The 19,122-nt window shown below is 44.3% G+C and overlaps 1 protein-coding gene across 3 annotated transcripts in view; it reads left to right on the plus strand.

Moving 5' to 3' along the window:
* Positions 1-19,122, plus strand: part of SEC23B (SEC23 homolog B, COPII coat complex component) — a 58,464-nt gene that overhangs the window by 24,027 nt on the left and 15,315 nt on the right. For all 3 annotated transcript variants that reach the window (XM_049870000.1, XM_049869999.1, XM_049869998.1), the window contains 8 exons: positions 1,602-1,691; positions 2,291-2,397; positions 6,244-6,397; positions 9,870-9,947; positions 13,116-13,277; positions 14,227-14,313; positions 16,687-16,842; positions 17,192-17,257. In XM_049870000.1, the coding sequence (XP_049725957.1) occupies positions 1,602-1,691; positions 2,291-2,397; positions 6,244-6,397; positions 9,870-9,947; positions 13,116-13,277; positions 14,227-14,313; positions 16,687-16,842; positions 17,192-17,257 (900 nt within the window). The remainder of the gene's footprint in view (positions 1-1,601; positions 1,692-2,290; positions 2,398-6,243; positions 6,398-9,869; positions 9,948-13,115; positions 13,278-14,226; positions 14,314-16,686; positions 16,843-17,191; positions 17,258-19,122) is intronic.

Raw genomic sequence — 19,122 nt, forward strand, 5'->3', positions numbered from 1 at the left:
TTGATCTGTTGAAGACACGGTGCCAGTTGTCTTCAGTAATAGAATGTCCCACCTTCTGAATGTGTCTGTTTCCTCTTGGTGGCATTTAACTTGTTCCTGTGTTTCCTGTAAACTGGGGATTAGGTTCAGGAGACACTCAGGTCTGGTCGTGGCCTGAGATCTGGTGGCTGCAGTGATGATCGCCTCACCTCTTTCCACTGGCACATTTCCCTTTACCACTAGCTGTGAGATCTTGGCACAGTGTGAGTATCTTGTCTGCCAGCAGCCATTCATCTCACGGCGCTAGCATTCATCTGATGGTCCTTCCTTGATACAGTTTATTCCACTGGTGATTTCATCATTCTATCATTGCAGCTACTAGTAAATGCTTCAGTAAGGAATTTGTGTATTGGTGAGATAATGTCATTTTGGAACTCTGGAGGGTTTGTAGCTGTGCTGTGCCTTGGTGCCTAGAGAAGAAAAGTGATGGGAAACAAGCCTCCTTTACCTCTTTGCTATTGTTCCTGAGTGTAGCCTTTCACGTTCCAACAGATGTTAAATACCTACTTCTCTTAGAAAAGCTGACTAAAACGGAAGAACAACCTAGAAGCCATCCCTCTCTTGATCTTGTTTAGGAAGTACTGATGAAGCAGTACACCTTCACTGTCTGCCTCTCAGGGCTGCTCTGTGGCTCCACTTAGGATCCTGCCCTCTCCCCTCTGACTGTCATTCTCCTCAGATGACTCAACTGGGGCTAGATACCCAGGCTCCTGCCGCAGTTTTCTGGATACCAGGCTGGTGTCAGCTGCCCTCCACTAACAGTGTACGGTTTGGGTGGATCGTGGAGGAACGTGGAAGAGATACCGTGGCTCTCTTAGTCTGTTGATCACATCACTTTGCAAGCACAGGGCTGTGTGTGTTGGTGCGGTGTGTTGGACTGTGTAACACGCAGTGTTTTTGGAATGACAGAAGGTGTGTTTCGGAGTCCAGTGATCTCGGTGCGTGGTGGTTCTAGGTGTTTTTGACATTTGAGGTGTTTTCTTCTGGGTGTCATGGTTAAAATAGTGGTGCTCTTGTTCTGATTTTAGTGAACCTCAAATTTATCACTGAGGACCCACGTAGCTAGTCAATAAAAAACAGCCTACGTTCCACTGAAAGTTCCTCAGTTATTTTCCTGAGAATTCATATGTAGCTTTTACATAAAGGAATTTGATTAAAATTAATATAGCCAATACACTGTAACTGTTTTTTTTCTTAATGATGAAACAACTTATTAAAACTTTTAAGCTAAGTAGCTAATACTGATTTTTTCTTCCTACTGTTCTTCTTCACCCTGAGTTGATTGATTCGGTTCACTTCAGCATTGTGTATTGTATGTGTGTATATATACACATATATGTATTTGTATGTATGTGTATGTCTTTTTGATGTAATGAAAATTGGTCAGAGTGTCAATATCAAAAGCTGTCTGTCTGTAATTATGCTTTTTCCAGTAAACATTTCAGTTAAATTTAAATTTTCATCTAGAATGGGATAGTCTAATGGTCTGTCCCACTTAGGGTCGCTTTCATCAGGGGTGGTCTTTGTTTTTTGTTTTTTTCTAATTCCTCCTCTCATCCCAGGAGCTTGGTGTCGGTGGTACGAGTCAGTGGAAGATCTGTGGCCTGGATCCCACATTGACACTCGGCATCTACTTCGAAGTAGTCAATCAGGTGAGTTGGATTCCTAAAGTGTGTTTGCGTCTCAGTGTCATGTTTCCTAATTTATTACAAACTGGTGGCCTCTGGTTACTTGCTCTACAGGTGGATGAGGCCTTAGGATTGTATTAGGCCTAATGTCAGGCTGACTTGGTCTTTTTTATTCCTTCCAGGGCTTCATCAGTCAGACAACAGATTGCCTTTGTCACTTTGTTGTTAAACTGACAAGGTCTCTTGAAGGCCAGTGTACATTTACAGCCCTCATACTGTTGGTGAATTTTTTAGTGTGTCACTTTATTCCCCAGTATTTTATTACAAAAAACTTCTATCGGACAGAAAAATTGAAAGAATTATACAGTGAACACCCATATACCCACCACCTAGATTCTATAATTAACATTTTGCTGTATTTGCTTTGTCACATATTTGTCCGTCCATCAGTCCATCCTAAGCATGCCATTCAGAATGCATCTCTCTGTGTAAGTGAGGCCCCAGGCAAGAACATGGCCATCACCTCTGTGTCAGTTGTCTTAAGAACACATGTGGGCTCCATGGACGGTTTGTGTTTGCACCGTGCCCGTGAGAGTAACAGTGTGTGTGGACTCTCTCTGCAGCACAATGCCCCGATCCCCCAAGGAGGCAGAGGGGCCATCCAGTTTGTTACGCAGTATCAACACTCCAGCACCCAGAGCCGCATCCGGGTCACCACCATCGCCCGAAAGTAAGCAGTCCCCTGTTCCCTCTCTGTTGAGCCGCTGATGCGTTTTTCCTCTGAAGAGAGATTTTAACATCTATTGGTTTGTCTTTATGATTCCATTGAATGGTTCTTACCAGTCCTCACTGGTTCGTTTGACCTGAGGAGGAGGCGGCGGCCTTGGTTGATCAACCAAGTTGGCCATGTGGATACTTGCCTAGCGGAATCATCTTTCAGTAGGAATATAATCGATTAAAAATTCTGCTGTGTGATTTTATCTGTTATGTAAGTGACTCATAGGCACATCCACCTTGTAAAAGATTCTTGAAGCATGTAAGTATATGAAGAATGGGTCTTTTCACTCATTCTCCCAGAAAAAAATGCTACTACTATACTGGCATTTAACTTTACAGTCTAATTTCTATGCAATTGTATACCATATGTGTGTGTGTGTGTATAACATATAACGTATGTATGCACATTTGTGTCATATACATGTATATATGTGTGTATGTATGTATAGATACATGCACACATATGTATGTTTTTTTCTTATATTAATGGAATCATATGTTTTGTTCTTCAATTTACTTTCCCAATAATGAGCCAAAGACATCTTTCTACGCCAATAGACATAAGACTGGATCTCATTCATTTTAATGAGCGCGTGATACCGCATGGCTTAAGGGACCACTCCTAATTAAAGGACATTTCAGGTCTCTTCTTTTTGCATCCCTCCCTTTGCTGCTGTGTTTCTATGTTTAGGTCTTCGTGTACACAAGTATTTCTGTATAGCTCCTCCCTTCACCGCAGCGTTTTTATGTTTAGGTCTTCCTGTACACGAGTATTTCTTTATAGCTCCTCCCTTCGCTGCAGCATTTTTATGTTTGGGTCTTCGTGTACATGAGTATTTTTTTACAGCTCCTCCCTTCGCTGCAGCATTTTTATGTTTAGGTCTTTGTGTACACGAGTGTTTCTGTACAGCTCCCCTCTTTGCCGCCGTGTTTTTACGTTTAGGTCTTCATGTACACGAGTATTTCTTTACAGCTCCTCCCTTCGCTGCAGCGTTCTTATGTTTATGTCTTCATGTACACGAGTATTTCTGTACAGCTCCCCCCTTTGCCACTGTGTTTTTATGTTTAGGTCTTCGCGTACACAAGTATTTCTTTACAGCTCCTCTCTTCGCTGCAGCGTTTTTATATTTATGTCTTCGTGTACACGAGTGTTTCTTTACAGCTTCTCCCTTCGCTGCAGCATTTTTATGTTTAGGTCTTTGTGTACACGAGTGTTTCTGTACAGCTCCTCTTACATACTGCAGAACCGCTCTCCTGAGAAGCTCATTTGTGTTCTCCCCAATAGTGTAAGGAGACTGCCCTGTCTCCTTCTTTCCAGTGGTGTAAGGAGACTGCCCTGTCTCGTTCTCTCCAGTGGTGTAAGGAGACTGCCCTGTCTTGTTCTCTCCAATGGTGTAAGGAGACTGCCCTGTCTCGCTCTCTCCAGTAGTGTAAGGAGACTGCCCTGTCTCGTTCTCTCCAATGGTGTAAGGAGACTGCCCTGTCTCATTCTCTCCAATGGTGTAAGAAGACTGCCCTGTCTCGTTCTCTCCAGTGGTGTAAGAAGACTGCCCTGTCTCGTTCTCTCCAGTGGTGTAAGAAGACTGCCCTGTCTCGTTCTATCCAGTGGTGTAAGGAGACTGCCCTGTCTCGTTCTCTCCAGTGGTGTAAGGAGACTGCCCTGTCTTGTTCTCTCCAATGGTGTAAGGAGACTGCCCTGTCTCGCTCTCTCCAGTAGTGTAAGGAGACTGCCCTATCTCGCTCTCTCCAGTAGTGTAAGGAGACTGCCCTGTCTCATTCTCTCCAATGGTGTAAGGGAACTTCCCTGTCTCATTCTCTCCAGTAGTGTAAGGAGACTACCCTGTCTCGTTCTCTCCAATGGTGTAAGGAGACTGCCCTATCTCGTTCTCCAGTGGTGTAAGGAGACTGCCCTGTCTCGTTCTCTTCAGTAGTGTAAGGAGACTACCCTGTCTTGTTCTTTCCAGTAGTGTAAGGAGACTACCCTGTCTCGTTCTCTCCAATGGTGTAAGGAGACTGCCCTGTCTCGTTCTCTTCAGTAGTGTAAGGAGACTACCCTGTCTCGTTCTCTCCAATGGTGTAAGGAGACTGCCCTGTCTCGTTCTCTTCAGTAGTGTAAGGAGACTACCCTGTCTCGTTCTCTCCAATGGTGTAAGGAGACTGCCCTGTCTCGTTCTCCAGTAGTGTAAGGAGACTACCCTGTCTCGTTCTCTCCAATGGTGTAAGGAGACTGCCCTATCTCGTTCTCCAGTGGTGTAAGGAGACTACCCTGTCTCGTTCTCTTCAGTAGTGTAAGGAGACTACCCTGTCTCGTTCTTTCCAGTAGTGTAAGGAGACTACCCTGTCTCGTTCTCTCCAATGGTGTAAGGAGACTGCCCTGTCTCGTTCTCCAGTGGTGTAAGGAGACTGCCCTGTCTCGTTCTCTTCAGTAGTGTAAGGAGACTACCCTGTCTCGTTCTTTCCAGTAGTGTAAGGAGACTACCCTGTCTCGTTCTCTCCAATGGTGTAAGGAGACTGCCCTGTCTCGTTCTCTTCAGTAGTGTAAGGAGACTACCCTGTCTCGTTCTCTCCAATGGTGTAAGGAGACTGCCCTGTCTCGTTCTCCAGTAGTGTAAGGAGACTACCCTGTCTCGTTCTCTCCAATGGTGTAAGGAGACTGCCCTATCTCGTTCTCCAGTGGTGTAAGGAGACTACCCTGTCTCGTTCTCTTCAGTAGTGTAAGGAGACTACCCTGTCTCGTTCTTTCCAGTAGTGTAAGGAGACTACCCTGTCTCGTTCTCTCCAATGGTGTAAGGAGACTGCCCTGTCTCGTTCTCTTCAGTAGTGTAAGGAGACTACCCTGTCTCGTTCTCTCCAATGGTGTAAGGAGACTGCCCTGTCTCGTTCTCCAGTAGTGTAAGGAGACTACCCTGTCTCGTTCTCTCCAATGGTGTAAGGAGACTGCCCTATCTCGTTCTCCAGTGGTGTAAGGAGACTACCCTGTCTCGTTCTCTTCAGTAGTGTAAGGAGACTACCCTGTCTCGTTCTTTCCAGTAGTGTAAGGAGACTACCCTGTCTCGTTCTCTCCAATGGTGTAAGGAGACTGCCCTATCTCGTTCTCCAGTGGTGTAAGGAGGCTACCCTGTCTCCTCATTAACAATGGATACTACCAGTTTTTAAAATGCAGATATAGAGCAATATCTTCCTTTGTGTTTTCCCGTATATAAATGGATTAAGCACTTTTTCATGTTTATCGGCCAACTGTATTTCTTCTGTCATAACCTTTGCCTATCTTGTGAAACCGATTTCTTTTTCTTCTTTTTCACTGATTTTGCAAGGATTCTGTGTATGCTGGATATCGTGTCTTTATTCATCTGGAATGCTTTTGTATACGTGCTCATTCTTTTTACCACAGATGTGATGCTGGGAACTCATTTCATGGATTTGTGAACATTTAGATTTTTGTAAGATTGACCCAGAGGAAAGAACGCTGCATGGGGCTTTAGGTACCTTCAGCTATCTACTTTCATGGTCTCTTCTGGAACACTGGAAAGTTCTCTCTAATTTTCCTTTTGAGGCTATAGCCTTCAGAGACATGAAGGTAAATGAAATTGTATATAACACTTAACGTTGGCGAGCCTGGTCTTCTCCTGTCCCGTTAGTCTATCTATTCTTTTTAAAAGATTTGATTCACGGCTCACTTCCCACAGGAGGTGATTCTTTAAAGAAAATGCAGTTCAGATCTGTTTTGTCTTAGATAAAGGAACAACGTTTACATTTCTTTGAATGTTGATGTGTGTGGCACTAACTCTGGAATTGTCAGTTGGGCAGATGCACAAAATCAGCTCAGGCACATCGAAGCGGCGTTTGACCAGGAGGCCTCGGCGGTGTTGATGGCCCGGCTTGGCGTGTTTCGAGCAGAGTCGGAGGAGGGGCCCGACGTGCTCCGGTGGCTGGACCGACAGCTCATCCGACTGGTAAGTTTGGGAAAATAACTTTTAAGTTCAGCCTTGGTCTCTGCACTATTTTTTTTTTTCCTTCAAGTTGTGCACTACTATTGTGAAAAGAAAATTGTCACTTAAACTGATACTTTAACACAGTCAGTCAGCAAGAATTTATGAGTTACTTACCTTATGCCAGATTCTGGACATTCAAACCCTTCTTTTCAAGGGTTTATGTTATATTTGGGAAGAAACAACTTAAACAGAACTTTTGGGGAATGATGTAATGTTGAGAGTTGAATTAGATGAGTCACTTTGTGAATGCAGTGATCCTGTGTTTTCCCTCCAGGCTGGGAGGTGTTTCTTAAAAATTCAGCTCCACAGCTCAGTGGGTTTAGGGGAAAGCCTCTTGTGTCAGCCTGGCTCTAACCAGTAGGGAGAAGCCACACAGTAATTTTAACAGAGAAAGGCGAATGTGAAGAATTCCTACAACAGGGGATTTGACTAATGAGAACTGGCTAGTAAGAAGTCAGGTGAGCTCTACAGCTTATAGGAGTAGCAGGTGTAAGGGGCAGCCATTAGTCCCTGGGCTGAGGTAGACCCCCAAGGAAGCGCCTCTCTCCCCTGTGGGCTGCTCCAGACCTCATTGGGAGGGCGTGATCATGGCTTGCTGAACAGCCGAGAAGCTGCCATGGTGCCGTGCCAGAGGAATTTGCTGGGAATTCACCCTCTAGAACTTGCTGAAAATCTGCCCTCTGGGGTGCTGAGGAAAGCTGTTCATGGGAAATGTCTCACCAGAGCACACAAGGTACTCCCGGGCACCCCAGGAGTTGGGCACTGGGGAGGCAGCTGAGAGAGTACACTAGAAGCAGAGGCACTTTCTTCCAGCACTGTCTTTCTAGCGCCCACTATTGATAAAACTTAACATTGCATTAGCTGGAAAAGGAAACATCAATGTCCAGAAAAAGGGAAAGGGCCTAGATCCATTTCACAGGAGGCAAAGGGGTGAGCGGCAGTAACTCTGTAATCCACACACCGCACAGTCTGACCTTCCAGGAGAAGCTCAACATGTATTCATAATCACAGGCACTGAAAAGCCCACTAAGGAAAACTGTGAAACTTTGTTTAACACTGTGTTTCCCCTCACCTCACAGAACCATTTTTTTGGAAATGTCAACATCTCAAACACAATTTGAAAGTTGTTCCGCTAGTATTTCAAAGGGAAGATAGAGCCACAGAGGAATCAAAGTGGTTGGCAAAGGTTTCCTGTAGGAAGTGAGCCGTGAACCAAATCTTTTAAAAAGCGTGGATAGGCTAATGGGACAGGAGAAGACGGCTTGCCGAGTGGTGGGCCTGGCACAAGCTTGTGCTGGGGCCGTTGGGAAGACCAGTGTCCCTGGATTCAGGGTGTGCGTTGGGGAGTACTGCTTGATCTTGGAATGCCATGACTTTAGAGTTAAGTTTCTGCCTTGCCATTAAAGAGAGACTTAGTGCTGACTCTAAGCAGGGACGTGACATTAGCAAGAAGCCTGTGTTTATGCTGAACGTCCCTGTGGAAGGTAAATTAAAGGGAGAAAGCCTACTGCTCGGGAGACTGATGGAGCATTTTACAGGTCCAGGGAGCTGAAACCAGGGTCGTGGCAGCAGAAATGGATGGAGGCGGGAGGGTTTGGAATCAGGATGTGCGTTAAGAGAAGAACTGATGAAACTTGGTGAAATGACTATATGTGGAATCAAAAAACAAAGTTGGTGTTGAGTTTCGAGTGTGGATAACTGCGAGAATGGCAGTGATGCTGACAGAGGTAGAAAATGGGACAGGAAAGCAAGCAGCTTTAGGGTGAGAGGAGATTCATAGTTTTTTTTGTTGTTTGTTTTAATTTTGATACGTTGAATGTGAACTGTCAGAAGTTTGTCCAAGGTGGAGGTCCAGGATGGGAGCTCGGGCCGGAGGTCAGCACTGGACATTTGGGGGAGGTGTTTGGATGACCCTGGTCTGGCTCTAAGGCTCATCTGTAGCCAGAGCAGTGAGAATGGGAATAGGGGGCCAGGAACTAATCTCTGAGGAATCCACGGTCAGGAGGAGTGAGGAAGATGGGGAGCCCTTGAGGAAGGCAGAGAATGGTTGGTTGGAGAGATGGCAAGACATAGGACAGTGATAGCAGCTGAAGGAGAGTTTCAAGAAGTTTGGGGAGTCACTTGACTCACGCTGCTAGGGAGTTCAAGAAGATGAGACATCTCTGAATCTAAAGCGACGTTAGATTGGGTAGGAAGAAGGCATATAGCCTAATTCTGTAGTGGCTGGAAGAAATGTGTGATTGGAAATAAAGGCAGGAAGGGAAAACACTGTGGTTCAAAAATGTACCACTGAGAGGAGGAAGAAATGAATTGTACTGTCATTATAGGGCAGGGCTTCCCAGCTCAGTACTAAGCCCTGCTTTAGGTTCTTACCTTCTTCTGACCAAGAATGACCAGGAGAGGCTCAGAGATTACACACGAACAAAGGTTCATCAGGGACAGAGGAAAATGCTCGCAAAGGAGAGAGGGAGAGGGGTTTCCACCTATGCTAGCCTCCAGTCTCTCACTGCACAAAGGATTCCCTAGAGCTTATAAAAGTTTTTAGGTGGGAAAAGGCATTATCTTTATTCATTAGATGGGTAGAGATTTCCAGGAGAAGGGGAGGGATTATGAAAATCAAATGTGTGCGCAGTTAGAATTCAAGATGGACTTTCTAGCAGAGGTTGCTGGAACCAAGAGGGAGTCTGTCACAAAGGCTGCTGGAATGTTGAACAGGACTTATTCTGGGATGCTGTGTGTGCGTGTGTTGTCTCTGGATCTTGGTTCGAGCCCCAGCGAGGGGTCCCTGTTCATGTTTGTCTCAGGTGGAAGGTCATTCATTGTCCACGTTGATCTTTACTGCTCATGCTCTGCACCTGATGAGGCCTTGAAAAACAACTCGGGAGGATTATCAGTAATTAATAGCTGGTTAGGCACCCAGGGCTTTGAAATGTAGCCTCTTATCTTGTCTAAGCACCTAGTTTGTTAATTACAAGTAGTTCTCGGGTGCCAGCAGTAAAAGTTATATGGTGGTCTGTACTTAGGTTTAGATTTAATTATAGCTGGTCGAGCACACAGGGCCTTGAAATGTAGCCCTTATTTAATTCAGCCAGCCCGATCTCTTCCCTGTCTCAGTGTGGGAGAACACTAAGGTTGATCTGTAATTGCCCATATCGTGTGGTCTCCGAGGGTTTCCACATGGGGAGGCCCAGAGAGAGCTTGCCTGGAGCATCCTGGAAATGCAGAAATTCCAGCTCCTCCCACATCTACCAGATCAGAATCTGCATTGTAACAAGACCCCCAGGTGGTTTGTCTGCCTGGTCAAGCTGGAGGGGAGCTGGTCTGGAATGCACAGTTAGGAAGTGGCAAAGTTGAGATTGAACCTTAGCTCTCTTATTCTGAGGATTTTTCCGGTAATGCTAACTCAGTTTTTGTTTTGGTTTGTTTTCAACAGTGTCAGAAGTTTGGCCAGTATAACAAAGAAGACCCTACTTCTTTTAGATTATCAGATTCCTTTTCATTGTATCCTCAGGTAAGCAATACGTGTTTTTTAAGTAACTGTAAAAGAACAAGTTAGGATCAAAATAAATCTCACTGTTCTAAGGGTAAAGTGAAGACTTCATGCTTTGAGACTCACTCTATAGGTGAGGAAGGTCGTTGAATTTGAGACACATATTGTGTCTCTGTGCAGGACAGGCTCTTAAGCCCTACAGAAGACAAAGATGAGGAAACACTGCCACTGACATGCAGAGAAGAAGAAACAAGTGCATAAATTTTCATAAAAAGGCAAAATGGGATTATTGCCATAAGGTCAGGGATAAAATCTGTGACTTGCAGATTTTCAGGGTGCACAGTCAAATATGCGACACATATTTAATAGTATGCCCCGTGGTTTTATGCGGCCTCATAACTAAGAGTCAGCATCCTGTAAATAGCTGCAGTTCTCATAAAACCAAGCATTTGGGAGCCATCGGATAAGGGGAAGGAGGAAGAGAAGTGGATGGAGCACTGGGTGGAGTCGTGGATGTGTGTGTTTACTTTTTCCAAACCTCCATCCTTATTTCCAAGTGAGGAAATAGACCTGAGCTCATCAGGCCGCAGGGGCTCAGGCAGGTTGAGTACTTAGCACGACGTCAGGCACTTTGTAAACGCCAGCCAGCTCTGCGGCGGGTGCCCTGACTCTCAGCGTAGACTTCCCAGACATGATGTTCTCAGAGATGAAAGCAAACTCAGTTTTTTTCCCCTTCCCTCAGATGAATAAATAAAAAGAAGCAAAACCTTTTCTAGTTTTTTGTTTTCAGTTTTTAAACTTTTGTTGTGGTGAAATACGTGTAAGAAAACATTTCAACTGTTTTTATGTGTCCAATTCAGTGACATTAACTACATTCACAATGTTGTATAATAGTCACCTCTGCAAAACTCATTTTTAAATAAACTTGTGAAGACTTAGATATCCAGATGTGTATTGTCCTTTAAAATGCTCACTTTGGAAAGTGTACTCAGATTTCACTAATGCATTGTAACAAGACCCCTTCAGACCATCAGAAGGGACTTCAGAGGTCACCTCTGGCCCAGCCTGGGGCCCCTGGGGTCCCTGACTTGCATCCCTCCGGGCCCCTGCCTGAGCATTTGAGGCAGTGTGGTGTTGTGGACAGAGCCTTGGACTGGCCAGAATCAGAGGCCTAAATTCCAGCCTTGGCTCTGCTGCTGCTGATCTTGGATGAGGTCCTGAATCCCTGGGATTTTGGTTTCCTCTTATTTAGAAGGAAGGAGTTGGCCCTCTCTCAAAAGCCAACATGTGAAGTAGATAGACTGGTGCTGCTCTGGTCACACATAGGATGGAGGCTCCTGGCCTGCCCACTCAGCAGCCTGGCTTTCCTGGTCCCCGCCGTGACCTCTCTCCCCCAGGGCACTGAGGATTCACTAGGACTCTGAGCACAGTTTGAAAACCACCCAATGAGATAGTTTCTCAGATTCTCTTGTGGAGGCATTCTGGGATAGAGGTTAGGAGCCAGTCTCTGGAGCCAGGTAGCTTGAGTTAGTGTCCTGGCTCTGCCACTCGGTAACTGGATGACTTAGGACAAGTTGTTTACCCCTGGGCACCTCAGTGTCCTGACCTATAAGAACCTACCTCGTGAGCTTATTGGAAGGATTAAGTAAGTCTTACCAAGTACGTAGATAGGCCAGTGCCTTGCACGTAAGGTACATTAAATGTAAGCCATTATTATTATTTGAGAAACTGCGATTCAATATTTGGAGTCTCAGGAAGCTTTATAGCTCTCAAAGCACCTTGGTTTTCATGTTCTGGCAACTCTAGCATGAACTAAAAGACTGCCCCTCTGCCCTGCCTCCCCCTTCTGTCATCTAGAGATACGTAGAAAAAGATGATTTCTTCTCCAAAATAAAGCTTCAAATCTCTGAGAATAGCTAATATATTCTCACCAAATCTCTTCTAAGCTCTTTATCTGTTCTTCATAGGAATTGGTTTCTTGACTCTTCCTCACTGAAAATACTGTTCCAAGAACTGAACTCTCCGTATCTGTGATTGAGACTGACCAGTGAAAAAGACTCTATTCCTAGAATATGTCTGTATTCTAGAAATGCAGCCCCTTGCTCTATGTCCTGCACCCCCGGCCCCTGCCATCCCTGCTCTGGCTAGGCCTGCCTTGCTTCTCAGCTGGCCTCAGTCAGGTAGGTGGTCAGTACACTCTGCTAGGACTCCCGTTTCAGACAGTGCTCTAGAGAGTGCTGATGGGATGGCCACAGGTCAGGTAAGGCCACTGATCTCATGGAGCTTAGAAGTAAAAAATAAGATAGTTTTAAATAGCAGTAAAAACAAGTTCTTGAGATAGTGACCTGGGCAAGCAACCACGTTAGGTGTCAGAGAGTGGAGAAGTCAGGGTAGGCCTGAGACCCCGTGATGGGGAGAAGCCAGCCATGGTACCAACAGGAGTGGTAGGGCACTCCAGGCAGAAGAGATGGCAGGTACAACTGCCTTGAGGCAGGACCAGCCTGCCATGTTGAAGGCAGGAAAAGGACTATGATTGTAACTTAGTAGATGTAGCCAGTCTTCCTGTCTGTAGCTGGGCCCGTTGTGTCCATTCTCCACCCTGAAGCTAGAGAGAGTTTTTCAAGGAACAGTTTGATCCTGTCACTGCTTAAAATCCCTGAGGACCTGCCTTTCCTGCCTTCTGATTCTCACGGTAAAGGACACCCCCTTCCAGCATTATCACTTGTTCCTCGCTCCCTTATGCCCCTCCCACCAGCCTGCCAGCCTGTGTCTTGAGCTTTCCAGCTGTGTGCTTGCTGGTATCACTCCAGTGCCTGGTGTCTCCCTTCTCTTGGGCCTCTGGCCTCCTCATATGCATCTTTCAGGTGTATCCTCAGACGCCAGTGGCTTTGGGAAGCCTCTCCTGCACCGTGGCTCCTGTCATGCCACCTCGGGCATGCCTTTCCCTGCTGCACCATGACCTCTGAGAGCAGATTTTCTGTCTGCACAGCCTGGCCCCGGCCTCCAGAAACCAGTATTCCCCTGCTTCCTCCCTCCACTTCATATACCAGCCTCCGGCACACACAGGGGCCTTTTTCTCAAAGGCTGGGTCTTCTGTGTGAGAGACCTGAGGCAGGTCTGCTCTCCAGATGTCTGAGAAGGTTGTAGCTATATGCATTTGTCTTTTTTTTTCTCTCCCTGTAAATGCAGTTCATGTTCCATCTTAGAAGATCTCCGTTCCTTCAAGTGTTTAACAACAGTCCTGATGAGTCCTCGTACTATAGGCACCATTTTGCCCGACAGGATCTGACCCAATCCCTTATCATGATCCAGCCCATTCTTTACTCCTATTCGTTCCAGGGGCCACCAGAGGTAGGTTTTGCGGGAATTCTTTGACAGTTAGGATCGCCTGATAGAATTTTTTCTAACAAATTTACTCTTAGAAAAAAACTCTAAAAAATGAAAACTTTGAGTCTTTATAGGAATTTTTTAAATGTGCATAGGAAACAGTCAAGGAACTTACAAAACTCTTACCTGTGGAAAGCCTGATGACATGTAAAAAATTTTCAAACTGTGTAGATACTTCTTTTCAGTGTGTTCATGTAATTTGACCCAGTGCTCCATGTCCTGTAATGTATCTGAAGGAAATATTCTTAGACACAGAAAAAGCTTTATGCGGAAAAACAGTAAATGAACTAATACAGAATTAAAGAATCTTAATGTTCAGTAGTAGGAAAATAGACTATGAAATATTTTACAAAGTTTAGGTAATTATAAAATAGATAAGTCCTTATGTAAAAATGTTACATGAAAAAATCAAAATATAAACTTTTCTAAATTATATTTTAAAAAGCCTGCAAGAATAATAAAAAATACAAGGAGATAAACCAGAGTATCAATACTTGTTGTGCTTAGGTACAAGTTTTCAAATTTTCTTTGATGAATATGAGTTTTATTACTACTTTTTTTTGTAGTAAACTTTAAGAACATATTAAAAGCTATTTTTCATATAGACATTCCTATTCTCATCTACAGTGGTAGAAGATTTAAGAGAAAATCTCTCTGGTAGATAGGATACATTTCTAGCACAAAACTGAGAATGGTTGGAATTATTTCTGGTACCCTAGACCAAAAGATGATATTGATGAGCGTGGCATGGAGAGGTGGGAGCAACCAGCTGGGCCACTTGTAAACATGTGTAAAACCGTGGCTGGTTCTGCGGACACCCAGACTGGACACCTGGGTGGGGGTTGGAGTGGCCATCACGGGGACAGGGGCACAGAGGGAAGACCAACACATCTCTCGCTCCCTCTTTCTTCAGCCCGTCCTCTTGGACAGCAGCAGCATCCTGGCTGACAGGATTTTGCTGATGGATACTTTCTTCCAAATTGTCATCTATCTTGGTGAGGTAAGGTGCTGTTATTAATGTCTTTCCTTAGTATTGCGGTTGCTTTCTTCTTACTGATTTAACGTTCTTATAACATCTGAAGTAAGAATTTAGGCTTGGAGAGCCCAGAGTTTATTATAACGAGTCCCCTGGCTTTTTTCTAAAGCATAAAATCTTCTTTCAAGTCTATGGGGATATTTGCATATTTAGTAAATTTAATAATATTTACTGTAAATAGATCTCACATGATCCTTTTAAATCACTGTAATCGCTTTCTGAGTTGTGGGAAAGAAAGATCAGCTTTCCCTTCCTCAGTAAACTTTTATACACACTAAAGAATACTAAGTTTGCGGCTAAATTTTTTCCCTCATGAAATAACACAGCACAGGGAACCTTACTCTGGGATCTTACTTTCTGGCCCCTAGGATAGCTGTGGTTGGGGCTCAGGAGCTCCCTGAACCCCCTGAAATTATATAAAAATTTAGGTATGCCTGCACACTTTTCAGGGGAGAGCCCATTTATTTCTTAAAGAGACTCATGCCCTAAGAAAGGGTATGGCACCTCTGAATTTGCATCTTAATGGAGGAAGTTCCCTTCTTCAAGCATTATATTCAGTGATGTTTTTTCTTCTATCAGATATTCTTTACCTTCAGCAAATTGCCTTGGCGATTGACTTTGCTTCCTAGTGTCTCCATTGAAAGTGATCTCAGATGTCCTGAAAAGATACAATTACACTTCAGAATTCCCCTAATAACTTAGAATTGATGTTCTAATACTAATAAGCATTTATAACTCTAAACTTTTGTCAGCATGTTAACTCCAGCTCTGCTAGCCACTAGCCACTTAGCCACAAATGTGAGGCCATCAGTAACTTCTTAGACCAGCCGGCTGACCAGCTACTGTTCCCGCTGGTTCTTTGCTGTCAGCTCACCTGGTATAGACGTTCCTGCCACAACCCCTGATCCTGTTCATTCACTTGCCACACAGTTATTGAGTGTGCAGGTGGTGAATTCTAAAGATGAAGATAACAGCATTGTTCTCGCTTTCCAAAAGCTCTTAAGCCTGCTGGTTGTGGGTGTTCTTATGAATTTTTGGACCCAAGTGAGCTTTGGTCATTTCCTCCAGGCCACCAGTCAGTCAAAAACCTAAGACCTAGAAAATGGTACTGGGAACTTTGAGAAGAAGGCAAGAGTGGGCTGCAGAAGGAGGTGTCTTCAGAGCATCGTCTTTGTGGCATCATTTTAGCAGTTTGGTTTTAAAACCGTGAGCACTTGCTACATCCTCTTACTCCATCATTTATATTTATTTACTCCATTAAGTACATCTGAAAGCACTTTAGACCATTTATAAAAATAGGTTAGTCAACAAATATTTCTTGATGTTTCATGTGTACCAGATATTTCCTAGATCAGTTGCTGAGGCGTATAAAGGAATGAGTCACAGAACGTTTAGCCTAGTTGGGGAATCAGTCTTCCCCCAGTTTTGTATGTTGCCTCCTACTCACTGCCTAATTAACACTTGTACGTTGATTCTTAAAGCTTTTATCAGTTGTTTGCTCCCCTGGCAGAAGTATTCCAATTCAGGGCCCGAGGAAGCAGGGAGTGGGGTTGGGTCTATCTCCCCCAGTCTGACACTCCACGGTTGGAGGGGGGGTAACGTGTGCTGTTAGGAAGACAGGGCGGGTGGGGGGACAGATGATCTGTAAGCACCCAACAAATCCCTTTCCATACCAGATGCAAGGAAATGAGAGGCTGCACCAAGTGCTAGCAGTGGAATTGGAAAGGAAGGGAGCCCATGGCTCCAGGGGACAACTAATCCAGGGGTTTTGTTAGCTAGTTGGTACATGCAGCTAGGAAAGGGAGAGGACATGTGAGGGAGAGGACATGTGATTGATGCCTCTCTTATTTCTGGGAGGATTGGGTTGTTGATGGTATCATCAGATACCTCTGCCAGAGAATCCAGAAGAGGTTGCTTTTCCAGAAATGCCTTGATGATGTTGAGAACTAGATTGAGATTGGAGAGTCTGGCTCTACAAGCGCTTCACTAACTACATACCTACATGTTTCACCTGAGCGATGATTCTAGACATTATTAGTGGCTTCAGCGAAAGGTCACCATTTTGCTGGGAGAAGTAGGCTCCGCTGTAGTGCTCTGGGTAGGCAGTGGTGTCTTTGGTTCCTCCTCTTTGTCTACTCATCCTCCTCCTCCTCCTCCTCCTGGTCAGCTCTGCTCTGTTCTCCCTCTAAAACTTGTCATCCCTGACACAGACGTCTTCACTGGAAACAAGTCCTTGGTGATGGCGGTGGTGTTAGAAGGTCAGAAGCTTCAGTGAGTACCACCTGAAGGCTGTCGTTAATAGCTTTTCCACAGTAGCTTTGGTTTGTTTTGGTGTAGACCATAGCCCAGTGGAGAAAAGCCGGGTACCAGGATATGCCCGAGTACGAAAACTTCAAGCACCTTCTGCAGGCACCACTGGACGATGCTCAAGAAATTCTGCAAGCCCGCTTCCCAATGCCGCGTTACGTTAACACAGAGCACGGAGGCAGTCAGGTGAGCAAGCTGAGTCCTAGCTCTGGTGCTGTTTTTACGGTATGTTGTTATGGCTACAAATCTAAAACAGGTTGGTTAGTATATTTTGTAGTGACACAAATGGATGCACAGGTACACTTCCAAATATGATTTCTTTTTAAATGAGTGGTTAAAATATGTTGATGTAAAAGTGAGAATTTCTAAAATAAAATACATATGTCATGTTTCAGGAACTAATAAATGAGGAGCATAGGTTTCTGTGCAGCAAAAAATTCTAACTTAGCCAAAAAAAGTTGAAAAAACTTTCCTTATTTTTTTCGATGCATTAATGTTAACAGTTTTAATGTTTAAATCTTTTTTTTTTTTTAAGGCTCGATTCCTTTTGTCCAAAGTGAACCCGTCCCAGACACACAATAACCTATATGCTTGGGGACAGGTAAGAAATTGTCAGCTATTTGGGGTGAAGGCCAGGCTACATTTGTAAAAATTTGGTTTTAAATCGAGAAGTCCCTTTTGGCCCTACAGGCAGAATAACTTGGGGTTTTTGCTGTAAAATATGCTTTGAATACCACAGTTGGGGAGCTCCCTGTGTGGACTCCCTTCCACGACAGGCAATCTGATATACCAGGTTTAGGGCACAGGACAGAAAGCCATACTCTGGCCCCCGTTCAGCTCTCTTCATGGACAGAGCATCACCCTAAATCCGTCCCCTCTGCTTTCTCTCTCACGAGGCTGCAGCGCAAAAACATCTCATCAGGCTCTGCTCCTCTTCTCAGCCTTTGTTGGAAGGCTGTCTTTCCTCCATTGAATTGCTCTTAAATCTTTGTCAAAGATGAGCTAGGCATATGTGTGTGAGTCACGTTCTGGGTGCTGTGTTCATCTGTGTCTGTCCCTCCACCCACCCCATGCTGTCTTGATTACCCTGAAATTGGGTAGACTGATTCCTCCTACTTTTTCTTTTATAAAAAATTATTTTAGCTATTCCAGGTCCTTTATCTTTCCATATAATTTTATAATAATCTATAAAAAGCTTTCTGGGCTTTGATAGGAAGTGCACTGAACCTGTATATCAATTTGGGAAGCGTTGACATCTTTGAGCCTTTCAATCCATGAACTTGGTACGTCTCTCTGTTTATTTAAATCTTCCTTAATTTCTTTCGTCAGCACTGGGTAGCTTTTGCATTTTTTTTTTCTTTTTTTTGAGCAATTGTAAATGGTGTTGTGTTTTTAACTTCGGTATCCAAGTGTTACCCAGCTTCTTGATTGTGTAAATTTGTCCTTTGCCAGATTTGGAAAGTTTGCAGCCATTATTTCATCTAATACTTTTTCATCCCCTCCCTCTTTCTCCTCTTTCCAGACCTCTGGTGACACAAATGATACATCTTTTGTTATAGTTCCACAGGCCCCTGTGGCCCCCTTCTTTTTTTCTTTCCAACCTATTTTTCTCTCTGTTGTTCAGATTGGGAAATTTCTGTTGTTCTATTTTCCAGCTCACTGATTCTTCCTTCAGTACCTTTCTTGCTGGTGAGCCCATCCACTGAGCATTTTATTTTGGTTATTGTATTTTTTAGTTCTAAATTTCCATTGAGTTCTCCTTTATATGTTTTATTACTTTCCTGAGGCATGTTTGTAATTGCTCATTGAAGCATTTTTGTCTTGCCGTCTTTAAAATCTTCAAATAATTATAACATTTTTGTTATCTCAATGTTGGCATTTCTTGTCTTTTTTCATTTGAGATTTTCCTGGTTCTTGGTGTGACAAAACCCTTCCCTGACTCCCTCCTGACCAGACCAGGCCAATTGCACCACTGCACACACAGATTTGTAGCATATGCTCTTCTTTAAGACAGCCCCCTCGCACTCTCCCTCCTGATTATTCATCCAGCATGAGGCTCCCCACACCTGCCAAGCATCCCTCCCACCCACCCTTAGGTGCTAGGTAATGGTGTAATCACAAAGGAGTGAATCAGTATCTCCACACTGAACAGATCCAGGAGGAGGTCAGGGAAGGGTTTTGTTAGGAATTGTGCTTCACTTGAAAGAATTAGTGAGGCAGGGATGGATAGGAGAGCACTTACAACAGGTGGGCCAATACCTGTGAATGTTCTGAGACAGAAAGGTCCTTAGCTCGTGAATTCTCACCAGCCTTTTTTTTTTTTTTTTTAATTGTACTTTAGATGAAGGTTTACAGAACAAACTACCTTCTCATCAAACAATTAGTACACAGATCATTTGTAACATTGGTTACCAACCCCACGATATGTCACCACTCTCCCTTGTCTACCTTGGGTTCCCTATTACC

Source organism: Elephas maximus, chromosome 25 (genome assembly GCF_024166365.1).
Source record: "Elephas maximus indicus isolate mEleMax1 chromosome 25, mEleMax1 primary haplotype, whole genome shotgun sequence".
NCBI classification, from domain to species: domain Eukaryota; kingdom Metazoa; phylum Chordata; class Mammalia; order Proboscidea; family Elephantidae; genus Elephas; species Elephas maximus.